Consider the following 21,003-nt stretch of genomic DNA (forward strand, 5'->3'; position numbering starts at 1 on the left):
TAATAATAATAATAATAATAATAATAATAATAATAATAATAATAATAATAATAAATAATAATAATAATAATAATACTAATCACTATTGTTACTATTATTATTTTTCTTACTTTATTTAATAATCATTATTATTATTACTATTATTGTTATTATAAATTTACTAAAAAAGAAAAACTTCCTTGGAATGCTTTGGCATATATGTTTGTAATTGCCATCCAAATAGAAATAATTCAAGTTTTCGAAACATTTAAAATCTCTTTTTTTATCAATAATTTCAGATGCGTCAAGATATTCTGTGTGTAAATGATGAAGAGTTGCGCTTTTGTTTCGAACAAAATTGCGCTTATGGATTGTGGCAGACTCAACGTCATCTATATGATCAAAATATATGGCCTATAATCGAAGTACAATCACCGCGTGGTAATCCGAATGCTGACTGTGATTGGATTAACGCGCAATTTTACAATTTGGTATGGTTTACTTTTGAGATTTATTTTAATTGATTGAATTTTTGGATTTCTTTGAATTTTTCAAATTACTGATTTTCAGCTTCAACCTATCGCTGAACCTTTTCGATAGATTCGATTCGGTTTATATGGAATGGATTCTTTATAAGCAGCATATTAAAATTTCAAAAGTTTTATTACAAATACTCTTCAGTCAAATATTTGAGGACTTCAATATTAAATTTCTAGCTCTGATACGGTGTTATTTTATGCAGATTACAGAGAAACCACTACTGACAGTTAAATGGATTGTGAAACTTTGGACCACAGGTTATAATAGTTCAACTTCAAAATTATAGAACATCGTTCTAACTTATAAATCACAGAAATAAGCAATCTATGCCAAGAGGTTAAACGTCAGCACATGGTGCTCTAATCGCAAGACTTCAGCGGGGTTAACAGTTTCGATAACATTTTTACAACCTGATTTCAGAAAAAAAAATTGGCCATAGCTTAAGACTTTAACAACTATTTGATCAATTCAATTTGCGATGTCCAAAAATTGAAGGAAGTTTATTTGAAAATTTTCCAAGCACTAATAAAATTAGTGCAAGAAGGAAAATATAACTGGGCATAAAAACAAGAAATAAATTCTTGGAGATAATGATTTTTCTAGCACGAATGATTTAGCTATCAACCGAGTCTACCAAAAAGCAGCACTCGAGGATTTTAAAATGAAGGAAAAACAAAATAAAATTGAAAATTCCTAAAAAGCAGCGAATGTCGTAGATATGTCTGAATGAGGACATTGCATGCAACAGTGAAAACACAACAATAAACTATTAGCGTAAATCTACGACAACCAAAAGGCAACCAGAAAACAAACTGAAATTCTAGAAAATGTCATATTTTCCAGCAAATGCATTCCTTTTACCACCTTGTAATGATAACCTGGATTTTATTGCTTTATTTCAAGGCACTACTTTCTATTATTTCTTTTCCAAAAACTGTGTTTTTCGGATAATTCATACGTTCATCAAATTTCATTCGGATTGTCATCGCCATTTTAAAATGGTAAAAAACCTTAAATCTCAGAAAACTAACATAAATGCCGTAAATTATAAGCATTGTTTCAAAACGATATCAATATATGATACAATACAACTCAACAAAAAACCTTCTAAATAGTTAACAAAAAGTTCTCAACTCTTAAAATATTTGTTTGGATTTAAAATCTGTACGATTAATGCTATGTAGTACTGGCAGAAAATGATGTTATAAAATTATCCCACAAAGAAAGATATCACGAAAGACTTTTAAAAAGAAGCGGGAAAACGACTAAATGTTACTTCTTGGAAAGAAATTCAAGTAATGGGAAGAAAAAACAGAAAGACATGGAACTTATACAGTGTGACATGTAGAGAGATCACAAAACTTCCCCAAGTACGATGTGGTGATAAATTGTTGCGAAACTTCATTCGATTTCCAGTGTTGCTTGAAGGCCATCGAAAAATCTAGCTTTTTGATCAGAACGAATCATAACCACTTAAAAATTAATTTAAAAGAAAGGACGAAATTCCTAATTTCCATTTGTATGTTACTTAAGAACCAGTGCTTTAGACTACTGTATATGCCTTGCTATAGAACAAGGGAGAATCATATTTTTGGAAGGTATAAAACATGTCTCAAATACAAAACAGATAAGGTAAAGATTAACAATACAATGGTTGCACCAAAAATTTCGCTTACTTGCAGAATCGAAAAAATCCCGTCGAGCACCATCACGCATAAAATTTTCCACAACTTTCTGCATTGCACGTCCAATAAAACTAAAAATATTCTCAAATGCAAATCTTTTTCTGCATTTTATACGCACACTGTATTCAATGTTGACTGCTACTCACAAAGAAGTATTAAACATTTCAGGAAGTTTTAGTAATCAGAGATTAATAATCGATACTAGAATCAGAAACCAGCCACCAATGCATGTTTCAAACTATCATATTTTTCTGTCCTTTGCACCTTCCAATGACAATGCTAGCATATTTAAATCACAATATCGGAATAAAAAAATTTAAAAAACAGGTAAAACTTGCAAACGAAGAATACTGACCTTTTTTGATTACTGTCTTCATAATCGGTATTTGCAGGCATAGAACCAGTTATCAAAAACCAACCAGTATTTTCACCACTCATCGGTACAGCAACAAATAATGGTCGATTGGCACGATTTTTTGAGTGGCTCTGCAAATTTTGAAGAGAAAGTCAGACAAAGATTCAGTTAGATTCAGAAAAAAAAACTGACTTAAATTTGGGGAATAATTTTACAAAGAAATTGCAGTAAGTTAACCATATTTGAACCGCTTCCCACCAATACTTAGTCAACTTCATTGATTTCTACAAAATTTCCCTTTTTTTGCATCTGATCCTTTTGCTGAGGGCTTTACAGTCATAAAGCCCACCAGAATACTAAAAAATCCCAGCAGCATCGAAAACAGTTACGAAAAGGATACAAAAACTCAACAACTTTAAAAGCATGAGTTGTTTTAAATCAGTAGTTTATAAAACTAAAATACCTCTATACCAGTTTCAAAACTGATTTAGTTCAAAGTGCATAAATCAAAAAAATACTGCTAAAAATCTTACTGAAACAGTGAATGCTCGAAGAACATAATGAATGAATATATAGAGGAAATGTCTACAATGTAAAATACGCGCTTCATCTTCCTGAAAGGCATAAGACTGATTTCAGTAAGATCAATGATTGTCAGACAAAAAACTTGACTAGCCAGACCAAGTTTAATTCATCACAAATCTAAATCCTTTTCTCAAAAATATGACAGTAAATATAATACCTGAGGAAGGCAGAGAAGATAGAAAGATCCAACAGAAACAATAAGGCTTTGATTGATTGACATAAAAACGAGATTTACAAGACTAGTCAAACAGCTTTTGTACGACTCAATCGCTTTCGACAGAGGTGTCTTATCTCCTTCTGAAAGAATTGGTAGATTTAATAAATACAATGAAAACTAAAAAATAAGTAAGGACACACCATCACCCATTTTGGAACTCCAAACCTTAATTACAAACTCTAATCGAAATTAATGACTTGTCTTTCCCATCTTCTACAGAGTCAGTTCGAAGTAAAAAGGGAAACCTTCTATGAATTTCTGTAAGATTTCTTGTGCACCAATGAAACGATCATAAGGCGATTCAACTTCCACAACTCCATAACTTATACGTCCGGCAATGGCACGCGCGAAATCGCACGAATTGTACCTAAAATTTTTTATAGTTTTTTTTCAGTCCCCATAATTTTTCTGAATTTTTCGCACAAAAATACCAAATCTCCGCCACAATTTAACTTTGAAGAATAAGAACACCAGATCTAAACCCCTATAGCTTCAAATTCAAATCCAGACTCCCAGCAATCACAAACATACTTCCATGTATTTTTTAATAAATTGCTCAGTTGATCACTGCGAATTGTATTAATCGAAATCTCCCAACCATCATCAAAAAGCATCGATTTTTGGTAATCTTAAGTTCCATTCCGTTATAATTGACATGGATATATTCCAGAATTTATTGAACTGTATGGTGGTACTGAGTTTAGTGCCACTATATACTAGCATATTAGTTATATACTATATACTAGTTGTTATATACACTATCTATGCAATCAGATTAAATTCTTACTTGTTACTGTATCCAATATGAGCCGTAAAAGATGCAAATTCATCATCCATATGTTTATATATGTGACGAAATATGGCTTCCTTCCTTTCCGATGTTAGCGCACTGTACACTTGATGACTTTCTTCCAGCGTTATCCTAAATTCATAAGTTTCAAGTATCCCATATATTCACCCGACACATACTTTTTGCGCAAGAACGATTAATTAATATTACCGTATCAGCTAACTGAACAACTCCGGCATTTGCGAATACACCACAGTAATCAGGTTGGATCTGATGATGATAGTGATGGCTCAAGTTTATCACCCAGTAAAATCATCCGCATTCGGTCTCTTTGAATTAATGCAATACCTTCATTAATGTATTGCTTCTCCAGAAGCTATTGCTTTTTCCTTTTCGTCAGGTGAACAATACACAGCGATATCTGACGTTTTTACAAATACAAATATGCAAAAGGAAGGATGCAGTTTACTTACTCAAGTTCAGCCAACAATGCCTTCATTATGAGAGCACCACTTTGTTGCCACATTTGTGTTAAACAAAAGAAAAAATCGTTATGCATCATACTTGTGTATAATGACCAGTGTGCATATAAAGGCAACATGATCCTGAAATGATAACTTTTCACACTATCGACTCAGACATGACTTACTGTAATTTCGAAAGAAAAAAACTCCACAAAATAAAGTGAACACTATTTCAACTCAATATTCTCTTCAAATTATAATCCTTCGATGTTATTATATACATTAATTTTCAAATTAAAAATTTCCACTAAGTATAACACACGTAACTATGGACGAAATAAAATATTATTCGATCTCCAGGAACGCGCAGCAAAGTATAATGCAATCTACATAAAATATAAAATATGAATTAATATCTGGAACTGAATCTCAAACTCATTCTTCATTGATACCCATTAATAATAATGGTCACAGTTATGGTTATCATTGATTAGTTATATTCATTATACCAGATATCATTAATTATATGACACTCATTAGTGCATGATGCGCATCGATTGAAAAATAAGAGAAAAATTGTTGAGTCGATGATGACAAGACTAATAATTTTTACTACCAAAATGAAACAGTAATTTTGTGCTTAACATCTGATACTATTATTATGCAAATAAGGAATTAACATACTCATCATCGAACTTCAGTCGAAGGATATCATCACCTCGTACAATATCTGATCCATCTGGACAAAATTTCATCCTGAATGCCCTTAAACGATCAAAACAAACGGTTGTATAACAATCATGACTTATTAAATACTCCACTAGCTGGCTACTTATCCCGACTACAGCTGACCACATCATTTCAACAGTAGTTCGACCAACGGAGTGCGCTACTTCCAACATCAGCACAGCACTCTAAAAATAAACGATGAATTGTAGAACTAATTTAGATGACTTTGGGTTAATACAAATCAATTCAACTTTTACAAGATACCAAACAGATTTACAAATTTCAAATTTGAAGAGATTTTAGCCTTACAACTTCAGATCTTATCAATACATAAAATAAACACTAAGGAAAATAAAAAGTAATTATAAATGATAAAATATAAGAATTTCAAACTCTTTAGTTACTGTAAGCAGTAATAACAAAAAATGAAGTGTAAAAATATGAAAAGATCTAAGCAAAGAAAGTTCAAGGAGGAAATTTGAAAGCAGAAATGGAACTAACCGATGGCCCATACCAGGAATTTTCGTGGTATTTCCACAGAACATCTTCACGATGTCTTCTAAGTTCCATCCGTCGTCGCCGTTTTGCTTCTTGTCTTCCGACTGAATCTGCAACATCACTGATTCGCCTTCTGCGCCTACTAGCAGATTCTTCTAGCTGTTCTCTGTCATCAGTTCGCTCCGTATCACCAGCATCACTTTTTTCCACTTCATTTTCCCCGTCACTTGAACTTCTTGCAATTTCTAGCTGTTCACTTGGAGAAGCTACAAATTCGTAAAATTCAACATAATTAAAAATATATAGATGGATAATAAATCAGAGCAAATATTGAACACTTAATACGAAGGACTTTCAGTGTATATGTCTCGAAGGACAGAAAAATAAAGTTTAAGTGAATTATCGTACAGAATTTAAAAAATTCAAAGAAAAACCCATCACTTTGACTTTCGTTAGCTTCATCATCTTCTTCCAGTTGTACTGTCCTTTCGAGAAAACCGCTCTCATTTTTAGTATCTATTCCAGTTTCAACCTCATCGCCACTTTCCTCGGAAGATGAACTATCTGAGATTTCAACATCACAGATGTTTGGAATATCTAGTTGCTCCCATTCATTCCTACTCACAATAAGGCGGATATTATCCTCATAATATACCTATAAAACAATTTTATAAGAAAATGAACTATCGATAAATTTTATTATAGGTGCATCAAAAGCGCAGCCCTCGCAGTCATTCTTAGTCAAAAGAAATAGAACTATATTATGGTTTAAGAGAGAATTATATCACAGTTTAAGAAGACCTTAGCAAAACAAATATTTCATTTGCTTATGCTTTCATGACAATAATGTTACATGAAATTGTGCCTCTGGACCATGAAATATCAACAAAGTTATTATAAGTCAGGTTTCATAGGAAAACAATTCAACTTCGTCATATTTTACTCGAACAAAATAAGAAATAATTGACTTTTTTCTTCTAAATTATAATCGACATCATTTCCTTTTTTCAACACTTCTCTTTGTAGTTTCTAAACAAACTCACATTCGATAAATCCAAAGGTCGTCTGGAATCAATCACATATAATGTCATACCAGGTCGGAGATATGGAATCAGTGATTCTGTAGCACCGCAGTTGAAAAGCACAACAGAATGTGCTTGCTCACCATGTTCCATCAGTGCTGTCCGAAAACATTCCCATCCATCTACTGGCACCAGTGTATAGGCTACATCATCTGCCACAAATAAATCCTAGGATTTTTTTCATTTTTTTCTTAAATTTTGAAGGTACCATTCAATGAATTTGGATGTGAACATAAACCAAGTTGATTTAATCTGATGACTTTCAAACTGATTTATTTAAATCGTTGCTCAATCTAGCAGCAGTACGTCAACAGTGCTTCCATGATGAATAATAATTTCTGAGACGTAAAATGGAATTTCATACTTCAGCACGATGTAATATTATTTGCAAGAATCGGACATCCATCTATCTTTAAAAATTGAAGCAACGGAAATGCATAAGTTATTAGGTTATCACCTCAAGAATAAGAATTCTCCGACGTATTTCAGAATATTTATTTTTCATTACCATAGGCGCCAGATATAACTATATAACTTAATTCTGTGTCTTATCTGTAAAACAGAATCAAGCTTAGAGTATTCCACCGCATTATATATATCCTAGATCACTAAAACTAATGAAGCAAACATCCCGATTATTAATAGTTGCGATACTATCTTTCTCAAAACACTAATTTCTCAAAGTGAAATCCAATTTCTGTTTCATAAATGCGAATCAACCAATTACTCACCAGTAATATCTGTGAAGCGCAAACAGCATCAGCATCAACATTTGCTATAATAAGCACATGCTGAAAGAAAGTATCATTTAGACATAAAAAGTATTCCTTACGTAGCACTACCTGGTACCTTCACTTTTTTGAAAATATTAACATCTCTATAAAATTTCAAGATTTGATGCTGTAAATTTAGATTGACATTTTTATGCGACAAAGTTGCTCCATAATTACACCTTATCCTTTAAGTAAAACTACTGGACTTCTGCAACATTGTATATATTCCAGCAGGAAATATACACATTTAGGCTTTTTGAGTTTCACTTTACTCTCCATCACTCCCTCTCTTCCTTCCTTTCTCTCAGTCTTTCTCTTCTTTTGAACCGAATTTGCTTTCTACTTTGCTAATTGAATAATTATTTAAAGCAACGAAGAAAAGAAAAAAAAAAACTAACATCTCTCTTAATCATACCATAGAAGAATTGCCTAAAATCCTCGTATACGATCATATTCACTAATAGCAGTTCACGTAGTTGGCGATTGGCGATTATAGTTTTCGAAAATAAAATCCAATAATTTAATCAATTGTAGCTTTAACTGTACTGAATTAAACGATGTATTCCAATCGGATAGTATGAATTGGCATGAATAAATTAAGCAAACATTAAAAGAGAGGAAAAATTTTTAACAGACAGAAAAAGATATATGAAGGGGAATAAAATGTTTGAGGAATGGCTTTAAAATATTACTTCTGGAAATTTCTCAAGAATTTTCGAAGTCTATTTCAATTTAAAATTGAAACTGACATCAATCCATTATTACTATCTTATCCAGACAACGACAACTTTTCTTATTCCAAACAATTTATATTTTTACAAACACATTTTCATCCATCTAATTTTTCAAGAAATAACTGGAAGGACAAGACTTTTTTCATGTTTCCAGAATAATATTAGGATGTAAAAGTAATAAGACTAATGAAATCTACAGAGAGATCAGAGATTAGAAGTAATATGAAAACATTACGAAACTATGAATGAGCAAATCATTCAGATATTTAAAAGAACATTTGACGAAGAACTGCTCTTGAGAGACAGTAGTGGTTGATAAAATCTGTAAGAGAGAATAATGGCAGGAGTGAAAAAATTAAAACTTCACAACCTCCCAATACATCAAATTCCAATTCAAACCTATTAAATGTTCGGAATTGAATGGCGCAACCTGATCGTGGCGGTCAGGTTTAAGTTCGAGTTGCTAATTGACTGGATTGCATCCTTGTGACAGGTGACACTTGTAGCGGACGTTGGTTTGGAGGGCTGTGTTGAAGGTTTCAGTGAACGAAATTTCATGAACGATGAATTAATGAAATGGGATACTAAGGGATACTTAGTTTGTCCATTCGATTTTTTCTTTTGGTAGATTGAGTACTATTAGCATTCAAGTAAACCTTTTTAGGTATTTTCTGGTTTAGATATCCTTTACAAGTTATTTATTTCCACTTCATCTAGCACTATTATTTGTTCATAATTGACATGTAATTCATTTTGGTGCTCTACTTTGGTTTCTCATTTTGGTGTTTTACTTTGGTTTTCCCTTATGAATTACTTATATTGACGGCTATTTCTGCATGTATGTTGTGCCTTAGCAGGATAGTTATAATGTATTTTGTTTATTGCTTCAGTTATTTTTAAATACCATTTATAGAATTTGGATTAGACGTGAAGGTATGCAGTGTGACGATGTTACATGGAATATTCTCAACAAGGGAATGTGCTCCTTTAAGACAAGGCAAGTACCATCGTTCATGAATACAAGTATTTGTATCATTTATCAGAACGTTATGCTTCTAATGCTTTTTAGCAAAGAATTATAATTCTATCTCCTAAAAGTTACTGTATTCAAGCGCATTTTAAATTCATTTCTTTCGCGATTTTCCTTTCTTTCCATTTTAATGTTTTAACTAGAATTTACAAGTTTCGTGCAACATTTTCCAGGATAAAAACGCAGAAGTTTTGTCGTAATGAATACAATTTGACGGGTTTGTGTAATCGAGCATCATGTCCGTTAGCTAACAGTCAGTATGCTACTGTCCGGGAGGAGAAAGGTATTTTTCGTTTTATGGAAATCTATATATTGAGTAAGACAGAAATGCGATACACTGCATTTATCAAAATTTAACATATCTGAAAGGGATAACCTCCTTCAACGATTCTTTATTTGGGCGGGCAGAATGCAGGAGTTACTGTAAAAATAATCCAGTTGAGACATATAGCTGTTTCAGGTATCTGTTATCTATATATGAAGGTAGTTGAAAGAAGTCACTATCCACGAAGACTTTGGGAACGGATCAAATTATCCCGAAATATGACTCAAGCTGTTAGACAAATTGATGATGCATTATTGCACTGGTCTGAATATGTTAGACACAAATGTAAAGCACGTCTAATTCGCATACATCAGTATTTGATTAGGATGAGGAAGCTGAAGCTCCGAGAAAGGTTTATATTTGATTTGTTTTTTACTTTTACTTTTTTTAGGTAACAAAAGGGTCCAGGAATATTCCATTCCGATGCAGTATTGGCTTCCTCTTATTGTCCATTTACGTCCAGTCATTGTGAACTAGATTTGACCAATAAGTGAATTTGTATGAAAAGACAGTGACTATTGCTATAGTTAGTCTGACGTATGATCGTTTGCAGTACACAGAGATGCATTTACGCAACCATATTTAATAATCTTGTCCAATACTGATTGATATTAAAATAGGTAGGGTACACTTGAATCACTTTAAATCAGAGTTTTTTGAAAATTGATTTTTTTTGTTAACTTGACGTCTCGAAATACTCAGAATACCTGCTAACTTTTTGAAATGCTTCCACTATTTAAATTTTCATCTTTTAGACAACAAAAGATTATTCCGATACAGCGGAAGATTGAAAGACGTGAAGTGAGGCGAGAAGAAAAGGCACTCATAGCTGCCAAATTGGATACAGCTATAGAAAAGGAGTTACTGAACCGTTTACGTGAGGGGACTTACGGCGAAATCTATAATTTCAGGTCGTGGAAATACCACTATACTTTTGTTTTGCTTATTTTATTACCTTTTTTTGTTTAAAAAGTTCCCGTTATATCTAGTAGATTAGTTATCCCACTTTTATTGACCGAAGTTTGAAAGTGTTTATTAATTTTATTTGCGAAGTTTAGCGAATTTCAAAATGGTGAGGTATTTTTAGGCAAGACGCATTCAATCGTGTACTTGATGAGGAGGAGGAAGTGGATGCAGAATTCGATCGTGAAGTTGAAATTGAAGAGGTCAATCAGGTTAGGATTTCTGCATTTCTGTGTGCATTTCTGTGGTTTTTTCGCAGAAACACCTTTGATATGTTTTCCCTTTTTTTTCACTGGTAATATTTAGGATAACGGAGTTCGCGAATACGTTGCTGATTTCGAGGAATCATCTGATGAAGATGGTGATGAAGATATAGAGGATGCAGGAGTAAATGCTCTTTGGAACGAGGAAGAGACCAGTGGTGAAGATGATATGACTGAAAGTGAAGATGAGGAAAGCCCCGTGGAAGACCAAGAAGAGGAATCGAATGGGGAAAAAGGAAAGGAACCGGTGAATATAGTATGTTTTTACACTACAGATTACCTTGCACCATACTGGCTTCGTGTTATCTTAATAAAGGATATTCCTGTAAAGTGATTCATGCGGTAACGTTATCCTTAAATATGTATGCAGAGGCGTTTGTTACGCACTGGGAGGGTTATCTCTCCCTGCTTTTTCAAAACAGAATTTCAAGATTGCTTGAAGATATTAAACATACTTTAACTAAAACAGTTTCGAAATATAGCAAATTTTCCAGCAGAAAAAGAAACGAGTGAGGTGGAAGGATCTGAAAGACAGGCAGCCAAAATGTGAACCTGTGAAAAAGCGGTTACGGCAGGTACTCGAAATCGAATACGAAACCGAAGAACCGGTTAGGAGTAAACAAAAGCTGCGAAATTCGTAAAGTTTCGTTGTCGTGGCATTACAATGTCTCCTGTGAAATAAATTTTTTGTTACATGTTGTTCAGTTATGACCATTTTCTTTTTAATTTTGGTGCTGTCTGTAGTTAGACCATCTTTCATTGTCGACAATTTGTTGATGAAGGATAACACAATTACGAACCAAGTTTACTAGTTTCGCCTGCAGCACAGTTCCCCTCCTTACGAAATGCTGGATGAGTGGAGTGTTTTGGTCATCGCAAAGCAGTGTACCGAAATTCTCAACAATCTGGAAGTTAATTACAAATCTTGGATATTCATCTCATGACGATGTTGAACTGCCGATTACTGGAATTAGTTACCTTGGAATATATGACTGCAACAAGCGCGACAAATCATAATTTAATTTTCATTTAAACAAATCGAGCAACGGGAAGGATCGCTCATTTTCTGTATAATGAGAACAGACAGAAAAGTAATGGAATATGATACAAAAATATAAAGCTAACATTTTGCCTCTTGAAATATATGAAATAGGAAATTATAGTATAGGACAGTAGCCAAATGGTTCAAACTCGAAATATACGGAATCTTGGGTCTTTCCTGACCCATATAACAATTTTGAGTGATTTCATCATGCAGGTTCCTAACAGTGTTTGAGCATCAGGTCAGTCGTAGATGTTTGTTCTATATATAAAACATACAGAATATAATATTTTATATCAGGTATTGATGGGAGATTTCGAATTACATCTTAATCCAGTTCAGGGAAAGAAAACCTTGCACAAAAGATACATACATAACTGGAATAAAAAGGCACTGTTCCTAAAAATATGACACTGGATTTGGGAAAAATCTGCTAATATTAATAATGATGAAGTTGCAATGATTTCATAATTATTGCAAATAACAATTTAAGGGATCAATCAATATTCGTTCTTTTTTAGTAACTGATCCAAAAGTTGTAGTGGTCGATGAAGTTGTAATTCAACCCAACATGGTGTTTCCTTGATTGATGTACGATTGTAACCAACGCCCCAACCTTTCACAAATGATATTGCAATTATACAACATACCTAAACAAAATGACAAAATTATTCTCGGAAAAGAAATACATTGCATTCCTTGATGATAACCTTCTCCAAAAAAAAAAAAAATTGTTTCACATGAATCCTTCGTTTTATCGAATTACTGTGAATAGGATCTTCGTAACATACGGAAGCGTATATCCATCTGAATTATTGAATCTTCCAGATATAAATTATTCCCCATCATCAAAAGACAGTTACATATTTATTGAAGACAACAGAAAAAAGAAATAAGATATAAAACGCTTACTCGTCTCAAATCATCAACGCCTGTTCCAACATGTTCAATTAGTGATGATGCAATATTTGCTGAAGGAAGATAGCCAGCGACTGCTGCAGCTTGTGCTACAACAGCTAAACGGGCAGACTTGCTCTGATGCTCCATTTCCGCAAAAGCCCAGCGTAGATCGAAAATCTGTAGTATGATATATCACTTATTGAAAAAATAAAATCAACGGATGAAGCTATTTCAAAAAAAAAGACAGTACTTCACATTTTTCCATTATTTTTTTATAATTTACCATAAATAATTACCTAAGTTCACCATATATAAATACCCAAAAAACTTTATTATAAAAGTTATACCATTTATCATTCAATATTATTATATTTATTATTTACAATGAATTACAACGACAGCTCACTTTTTTGCTCGGCGAGCCAGAACAAAACTTATGCACAATGGTACCATATTCAATATCGTTTTCAAAATCCAAGTAATAACTTCGAACGAAAACTGATTTGTGCGACAAGCATTCGAGATATACGCTACCATCACGATGTGTTGAAATACGTACTCCCTTCCCAATGTGTAATCTAAATAAATATCGTTTGGAAATTAAAAGTACTCTTGAAAAATTTCCTAATGAAAATGAAAAAATTTGCCATTTAGACACTTCAAGCAAGATCATTATTCATGCATCACAGTGAAAAACAAACAAAAAAAGAAAAAAGAAAAAAATCAGCGAAGGAAAAGAAGAAGGAAATGCCTTCCTCGCTTTTTCGGAAGCTTCACTTCTGTGTACGTTTGATAAGGCTCCTAAACAAAATCGACCATGTTTAGCTCCTGCTGGATTAACACCACCATCAATTACTACCTATAAAAGGACACATGTGAAATTGATACAATAAATTTGTACATTTTTTCAATACTTTTTAAATTACTGCATAAATTTCTTACAAGCAATAACAAGACTCAACATCAAAAACATGAAGGGGTCAATAAGAAAGCTACGTTACGTACAATTTTGTCTCTCGCTAAAAATTTACAATTTTCATTACTCTCATCAAACATGTATGAATAATTTAAAATAAATTCTAAAATTCTGAAGTGCAACATACCTCTGTTCGATCTTTTCGAACTCGAAATGTTTCACCAATTTGTGTATCTAATTCGTAATATGATATGGAACACCAATGATCGGGCACTATAATACAAAGTTGTACAAAAAATAAATTTTAAAATTTTCAAATATTTCTTCGGTAATATGGTTTTGAAATGAAAATTTGAAATTATGAGAGAAGTACCAAAATAGAAATTAATGAAAATGGTACTTGGTGTAGTAGGCAAACGTACTGAATCCAAATTATCTGAAAGAAGAAAATATTGGAAAAGAAAAAGGTCACGAAATGAAGTTCAGGGTTCTCAAAGGTTGAAGTTAAATAAACGCAAGCAGCAAATGAATAATAACCTGAATCAATTAAAAAAGAAAAAGAAACGAACTTTCATACTTACATCTACAACGGCCGGTTGAGTAATTACATGAATCGGTGATTTGTTGGTAGTCTGAAAAATGGGCGGAAAATAATTAATATAAATAATATCTCGTAATTAGATATCAATTATTTTAGATATCTTTAAATGATCTTACTATTTTTCATTTAAAAAAGAATTCAATATATTTTTCCAAACTCATGATCTCCTTTTCGTTCCTTGACATTATGTACTTTCCCGTTAACAATGTCTCACCAATAACTATATCACCAATAACTATTTGCCAGACCCTCTATTAAGTAATTTTCAACTATGCCAAATTATATTTGGAAAACTGTTTTGGAAGTGCTGTTAAATTGATAAAGTGATGGGATGAAATTTATAAATGTTCGAAAATTCCATTACCTTGCGAATGCTGTTGGTAGAGATGTGCAGCGGATGAATTTGCTGCTGATAAAACACAGTTCTGATTCAGCCAAGCATTCCGTTCATCAGTAGTAGTGCCATCGTTGGTACCACCTTGCAGCATGCTTAATGATCCAGGTGATGTCGCATCACAATAAGAACTCTGAAATTGGACCGTTAGTTTGGAATTTCTCGATATTGCAAAGTTACCCACGTGGAAGTTATTCCTTCAACTCATCTAGAATTATTATTCCAGTATTTATACAAATATGTTCATGGTCAATACGAATGGGCTTACAACATTTAACATTACAACTTCTTGCTAAATTTGAAAAGCAATTTCGGATTCCATTCATGTTATAAATTTGTAGGAATCAAGTATAAATGCATCCTTTCAGCATAATTTGAGAATCAATAAATTAAAGAATAAGTCAACGAAATTAACTTTCAGTAAGGTTAAAATTCAGTGATATTTGCCATCGTAAACTACAAATGAACCAAAACAATGGACAAAGTTGAAAAGTATAAAATACTTTTTCTCCTCTTCGCAAATAATCTACTTCAATGGGTAACGGTTGTGAAGCAATTTGCGTTTGGGTCATCTGTCCTGGTGCAACATTACTGGACAGTGGATTTACTACTGTGACTTGTGATGATGATGATGGTGCAGTTAAGGCATCCAAACGAAGAGTCGACATGTCTGCAAGTGAAATTAACTAAATGAGAAAGAAAAATAAGTTCCATGTAATCGACGAAATAACTGTAATAAAACGAAATATAATAAACAGAATGTACCAATGTTTCCAATGCTTGACGATACAATCCGTTCATAATGATATGGATTGATGCAAATCACATCCTGGAAATTCGGTAAAGATTAACAATTTTCAAAAATGAAAGAAAAAACCAAAATTTTATTGAACTAGGTATTATAAAATTGCTACCAAACTAAAATGTCCTACTTTTTTTCAAGAACTAATAACATTAAAACCGTTAAGCAAGCTGATAATTATCCATAGAAAACGAAATCATTTCGATTCAGCTTTATAATGATAATTTCTTTGTTGAGTATTCGGTATAAGAATTTACAACAAAATGTGCGAAAATCATAAAGGACACCTCATGGCATTATTCTACTTAATAGTAAGAAAGCATTTTCCTTTACTCTGAAACAATTAAACTTAAAAACCAAAAAATAAAACCTGATTGTCAGGTGCTACCGCACAAATTGGTAATTTTTGCAGTTCATTTTTGTTAACATTTGGCCAACGCCAAATCCGAGCATAAACTACATGTGGAACACCTTTTCGACCTGCAACTTGTAACCGTCCATCCAACGATCTCTGTAAGATATTCATGAGTAAGGAGAGAAAAGAATTAATCCCAAAAACTTCTTTTTTTGGCAAAAACGATTTAAATAACAGTGTAATTTATTTAACATTTCCTAATGAAATTTAGATTTCATGTGTTACTTTTACCGGAAATTCAATTCAGTTGCGAATATTTCAAATAAAGGACTATATCAAATATCCAAAGCAGTAAATCTCTTTCCTCATGGCAATGAAAAGGTAATACTAGAAACGGCCAAATCATTGTTTCAAAAACAATTAGTGACGATAAGTTCAAATTATTTATCTGAATCTACTCCCTGATTAAACAATTTTTGCCGTGGCAGTAATATTGTGAGGAAGAATGAACCTGAATGGTAACACAGGATGTTGGTTGTTTCCCAGCTGACGTTACAGCGGTAATTAAATTTTCAAGTTCATTTCGTTTATCTTTCAACTTCTTTACCAAACTTTCGATTGCTTTTCGAACAAATTCAGCATCTTCACCACCCTGGAAATATACAGAGGTAGCTCAGTTCCCTTCACGACCTCATTATCTGTACTTTAAAGTTAATATTCTAAAAGATAGATGATTAGAACTGGTTAAAAATTCCTTATAAACATATTGGAATCAATGGGCAATCTTTGTAAAAGTAATTTCTAAAGGTTTCATAACAGTATGTTAATGAAGTTCGGGATGAAGAATGAAATACAATGAGTTTAGGAAATATTTGAAATCGAGAGTAGAGTGTGAGAAAAGTTTTGATATTATTTATACTTACGTAACTAGTCAATAGATGAATGGTAAACCTGCTGATAGCACTGTAGAACGTGAGCAATTTGCGCACATGGATCAGTAGCAGATGCAGTAGCATGATGTGATGAAGATGGTATAGGATTTCCCGAATAATCATGTTGTTGTGGAACATCTCGAATCAACGTTTTGTCTATCACCTGTAATGTTATTTTACTTTTTTATCTATGACATAATATATTATCAACATAATGAATAAAGCATAAAATACGCCGCAAATTTCCCACCTGTTAAAATTCAATGTAAAGATGATATTAAATTTCATGCTCATTTTTAAACAATCATGCTTTGATATTACCAAATTCTATTCCGAAACAATTATAAATCGCAAAATTAGTTAAATTAATACATGAAGGTAACACTAAAGATCATACGTGATTATTTCGAAATGATAATCGAAATTCAGATGTTAAAATTTTCTCGTCTTTCAAGAAAATCTCGGATAGAAGAGAGGGGAGGCTAAAACTTTAACAGTGAGCTTCTTAAAGGCTTAAAAGAAAAATAAAAAAAAAAGTCTTAGAGGCCGGAAATTTCACACAATACAGAACATCTCTACCCACCTGCGGATGCATATTATGCATAGTTTGAACTGGCTGATACTCGTAGAAGTTGGATGAAAATGGTACAGCGCCAGGTAATATTTGTCTCATTCCGGCTGCAACCGCTACGCTGTCTGCATAATTCTGTATCGTAGGAACACCATGTTGCTGAATTTTTAAAAGAAAATAATTGTGATAATAATAAAATAAATTCAAAGTAATATGACACTTTTGAATTAAATTCTTAGCACTGAAACTTTGAAGTGAATTTTTTGTTGTTATATGTTGGATCTAATTTATAAAATTTCGTCAAAATTAGTAGCAAAGTATTAATAACTAATTATAACCAGAGAAAAAAAAAAAACCTAAACGTTCTGAGAAATTAATTTTCGAACATACCGGATGTACATGTTGCTGCCGCATGAACATTTGTTGTTGCTGCTGCTGCTGTTGGTGTTGCTGTTGCTGCTGTTGTTGTATAATAACTGGAACATTTGAAATATTTCCTGAAACTCATTTTCATGTTCATCTTTTTATCTAACGAATAATTTGAAGCTACAAATCGATCATTCGACCTAGGCTTGTTCAATTTCATAACAGCCTTTGTTGTATAAATAAGTGATACACAATTTTTGCTAAGATACGAGAAGTTTAGCACTTGTCAGGAAGTTTTATGTAACTTAACATTGAAGAAAATTCATAAAAATTAGTGTTAATTTCAATTTTAATTAAACAATACTTATAGTTTTAAGCATATCAAAAATGGAATAAAATGGCAAGATAACAAAATACTTACACTGAAATGATAAATTCGACATTTCTTGTTGGAAACAATAGCAAAAAAAAGACAAAAAAAGAGAAACCTGGCATTTGTGTACGCAGTATTTGTTGCAATGGTACTTGTTGTTGTTGTTGTTGATGATGATGAATTAATCCACCATCGGTACCATCCAAAAAACCATTAAAAAACTGCACAGGAATACAACCTGTATTGGCAGTTGTAGTTGCAGCACTAACCATAGGTACGGCAGTTGGTTGTTGATGCATTAAACCCGCATTCATCATTATTTTTTGACTTGTCCTTGAAAATATTTTTGGAATATTGCTAATTATTGATAAAAGAAATATTAATTTTCGCAATATATTTCGAAAGACATTTAAAAGATGTTTAGGAGAAATTCACGGAGAGAAGATATGAACTGGACTACAGAAAGATTACACTCAGTAATCCCAACATAAGGCAAACATAGTTTGACCTTTCGGAAAAATGATGTAAAGGTCAAGCTAAATACATTATAAATTTGGTAAATATAACTTTCATTCGCACCTTTTAATTTAAAACAAAAATGCAACATCATCAAATTGAACATTTATTTCAACTTTTTTTCCCAGTTTATAAAAAAAGTATATATATGAAAAGCAAAACGAAAAAGAGTTTAACAATCATTTTAATAACCAAATTTGAAAAGATATAAAAAATCAAATTAAATATATAAAAGTTAAATTGAAAACGTAAAAATCAAATTAAATTAAACAAAACGTCGAGTAACTTCTATTGCTAAGGCAATAATTACAATAATTACGTCACAAACAATAAATTCATTAGTTCTATTCAGCTACCCTTAATCGCACCATTTTTATATTTACTATCATAAGAACACATACGTAGATGAATGGCATATAACAAACATGTCATTCTTACTGTTATCATATCATATCATACGGAGAGACACATACATCTGTAGGTATAAATAATTTTAAGTTAGCTGAAAAAAAATATTACTTGGTTTTGGAATTATATGAGAGCAAAAAAAACAGAAAAAAAAGGAAAGAGACAAAAGAATGAAGACAAAAAGCTGAAAATGGAGCAGAAAAGAAGAAATGGATGGTAATAATTATACTAATTAACCGTCTAATTAATTAATTGATACGATAAGTGTAAAAATAAATGAATGACAATAACTAAAGCGTCGGTTCGTAACTATTAGATTGGACTAGACGAATGAGAATTGGAAAATTATAACAGCTGAAAACTGAAGTAAAACGTTCCACAACGATTGAAACAAGCGTTCGCAGATGCTTATGATGATAATGATGGCGATGACGATAATGATGATGACGATAATAATAATGTTGATGATCGCACTGATGTTTCAAATGATAGGTGGTGGTGGTGGTGATAGTATGGTAATTATAGTGGTGATAGTACTAGTGGCGGTGGTGGTGATGATAGTAGTGATGATGATGACGATGACAGTAAGGATGATAGAAGGAAGAGGAAGAGGAAGAGGAGAAGGAGGTGGAAGAGAGGGAAGGTGATGTAATGATGATCGTTTGGATGAGATGATGATCTGTAAATTTCCTTGTTTCGCAATAGAAGGAAAAATAGGAAAAGAAGTGAAATGAGGGAGATAAAAAAGAAAGGGATGAGAATTAGAGATGTAAAGAAAAAGGATAAGGTAAGAAGCATTAATGACAAAGTACGGACATCAAGTATTGTACGGAAGAGGTGAGAGGAGAAATGGTTGTGCATTTTGCAATTACATTTCTGTTTGCATCTTACAATTCCGATTGCACTTGCACATGCAACAGCAATGCTTGCAGTAGACTGTATCAAAATGCAAAAGTGATCATTTACTCTGTCCGAACTGTATCAAAATTCCAATAAATTTTTAATTAAACTATTAAAATTCCAACAGGATAAGCATGAAGATATGCTACAAATAATCAAAATTAATTATTTTGTCAGTATCATTATAAAAATGACCGATTATTTATTGGAATTTAGTTATTTGACATGTATAATGATAATCATAATGGTTATTGTACGAGTATTACTAAAATGTTAACAATTATTTCTTGCAATCAAGTTAATTACAGTTACGAGTATTGCAATAACAATAATGATTATATTTGTATTAGTCGTGTGAAATCGTTTACACTATTTAACTAAACTAAACGAAAACAATAAATCACTAATAAAGCTAATTTAATTTAGTGATCCACTGTCACGGGAAACATACGAAAGCTCTGGGGAAACGGAAAATAATATTAGTTTCTCCCCCCCAATCTCGTTCACCTCCAGACATACACCACACACACACATACACACACACACATACATACATATACACACACACATCCACATACAGAGACAGACATATCTTCTCATCGATTCCTTTAAACATTGCTACTACAATTTGTTGTATTTGATTTCCATTCGATGAACTTGATTTGATCATTTTATTTCTCTTTCTTTTTTTTTTCATTTTCTGTATTGTTGTGCTGATGGATTAATTCGATTCCAGCGAATCAAATTTTCATCTCTTCGCTCTTTTAATTATGCGAAATTATCTGTCCACTATTTTCAGCAAAGTGACATTTGTCCCCTTTGTTCGTTTATTATAATTTTAGATGATATTATTTTCAAACCGGTACTATTGTTATTACTATATATATATATATATATATATATATATATATATAT

At 32.3% G+C, this 21,003-nt stretch overlaps 5 protein-coding genes across 5 annotated transcripts in view; 3 read left to right on the forward strand and 2 right to left on the reverse strand.

The window, feature by feature from the left end:
* The window catches only part of LOAG_18735 (hypothetical protein), a gene marked incomplete at both ends in the record, with an annotated part of 2,232 nt that extends 1,653 nt beyond the window's left edge, over positions 1–579 (forward strand). Inside the window, 2 exons of the mRNA XM_020451398.1 lie at positions 279–470; positions 550–579. Of these exons, the coding sequence (XP_020304822.1) occupies positions 279–470; positions 550–579 (222 nt within the window). The remainder of the gene's footprint in view (positions 1–278; positions 471–549) is intronic.
* Positions 580–1,667: 1,088 nt separating this feature from the next.
* LOAG_05332 (hypothetical protein) lies at positions 1,668–8,110 on the reverse strand (the record flags this gene model as incomplete). The annotated part of the gene is made up of 14 exons (XM_003140867.2): positions 1,668–1,991; positions 2,196–2,275; positions 2,560–2,690; positions 3,093–3,173; positions 3,302–3,441; positions 3,607–3,728; positions 4,149–4,283; positions 4,625–4,756; positions 5,300–5,529; positions 5,846–6,108; positions 6,284–6,497; positions 6,886–7,092; positions 7,656–7,715; positions 8,096–8,110. 14 exons carry the CDS (start codon positions 8,108–8,110, stop codon positions 1,921–1,923), a joined length of 1,881 nt encoding a protein of 626 aa, XP_003140915.1. The 3' UTR covers positions 1,668–1,920.
* A 1,224-nt stretch (positions 8,111–9,334) lies between these two features.
* On the forward strand, positions 9,335–11,820 carry LOAG_05336 (MAK16 protein). The gene is made up of 7 exons (XM_020446820.1): positions 9,335–9,428; positions 9,635–9,744; positions 9,922–10,138; positions 10,542–10,697; positions 10,874–10,961; positions 11,056–11,268; positions 11,507–11,820. Exons 1-7 carry the CDS (start codon positions 9,367–9,369, stop codon positions 11,651–11,653), a joined length of 993 nt encoding a protein of 330 aa, XP_020302882.1. The 5' UTR covers positions 9,335–9,366; the 3' UTR covers positions 11,654–11,820.
* A 451-nt stretch (positions 11,821–12,271) lies between these two features.
* Positions 12,272–18,603, reverse strand: LOAG_05337 (MH1 domain-containing protein). The gene is made up of 15 exons (XM_020446821.1): positions 18,380–18,603; positions 17,916–18,022; positions 17,538–17,684; positions 16,974–17,117; positions 16,534–16,674; positions 16,038–16,178; positions 15,631–15,694; positions 15,369–15,535; positions 14,836–14,998; positions 14,452–14,502; positions 14,271–14,306; positions 14,058–14,143; positions 13,361–13,813; positions 12,967–13,131; positions 12,272–12,704 (listed from the first exon to the last, which is right to left on the reverse strand). The coding sequence occupies exons 1-13, from the start codon at positions 18,579–18,581 to the stop codon at positions 13,631–13,633; spliced, it is 1,632 nt and encodes a 543-aa protein (XP_020302883.1). The 5' UTR covers positions 18,582–18,603; the 3' UTR covers positions 12,272–12,704; positions 12,967–13,131; positions 13,361–13,630.
* Positions 18,604–19,610: 1,007 nt separating this feature from the next.
* Positions 19,611–19,835, forward strand: LOAG_05339 (hypothetical protein; the record flags this gene model as incomplete). Its single annotated transcript, XM_003140870.1, has 1 exon — positions 19,611–19,835. One exon carries the CDS (start codon positions 19,611–19,613, stop codon positions 19,833–19,835), a length of 225 nt encoding a protein of 74 aa, XP_003140918.1.
* Between the last annotated feature and the right edge of the window lie 1,168 nt (positions 19,836–21,003).

The sequence above is a fragment of the Loa loa genome (assembly GCF_000183805.2).
Source record: "Loa loa unplaced genomic scaffold supercont3.475, whole genome shotgun sequence".
Lineage (NCBI taxonomy): Eukaryota > Metazoa > Nematoda > Chromadorea > Rhabditida > Onchocercidae > Loa > Loa loa.

Excerpts from the sequence above, each read along its gene's own strand:
- LOAG_05336 (XM_020446820.1), top strand. The coding sequence starts at position 9,367 with ATGCAGTGTGACGATGTTACATGGAATATTCTCAACAAGGGAATGTGC. Across the intron at positions 9,745-9,921 it reads TACTGTCCGGGAGGAGAAAG|GTATCTGTTATCTATATATG; the intron begins GTATTTTTCGTT and ends TAGCTGTTTCAG. Across the intron at positions 10,962-11,055 it reads AAATTGAAGAGGTCAATCAG|GATAACGGAGTTCGCGAATA; the intron begins GTTAGGATTTCT and ends GGTAATATTTAG.
- LOAG_05337 (XM_020446821.1), bottom strand. The coding sequence starts at position 18,581 with ATGATGAATGCGGGTTTAATGCATCAACAACCAACTGCCGTACCTATG. Across the intron at positions 17,118-17,537 it reads TGCATAATATGCATCCGCAG|GTGATAGACAAAACGTTGAT; the intron begins GTGGGTAGAGAT and ends ATAACATTACAG. Across the intron at positions 15,536-15,630 it reads GTCAAGCATTGGAAACATTG|ACATGTCGACTCTTCGTTTG; the intron begins GTACATTCTGTT and ends TTTCACTTGCAG.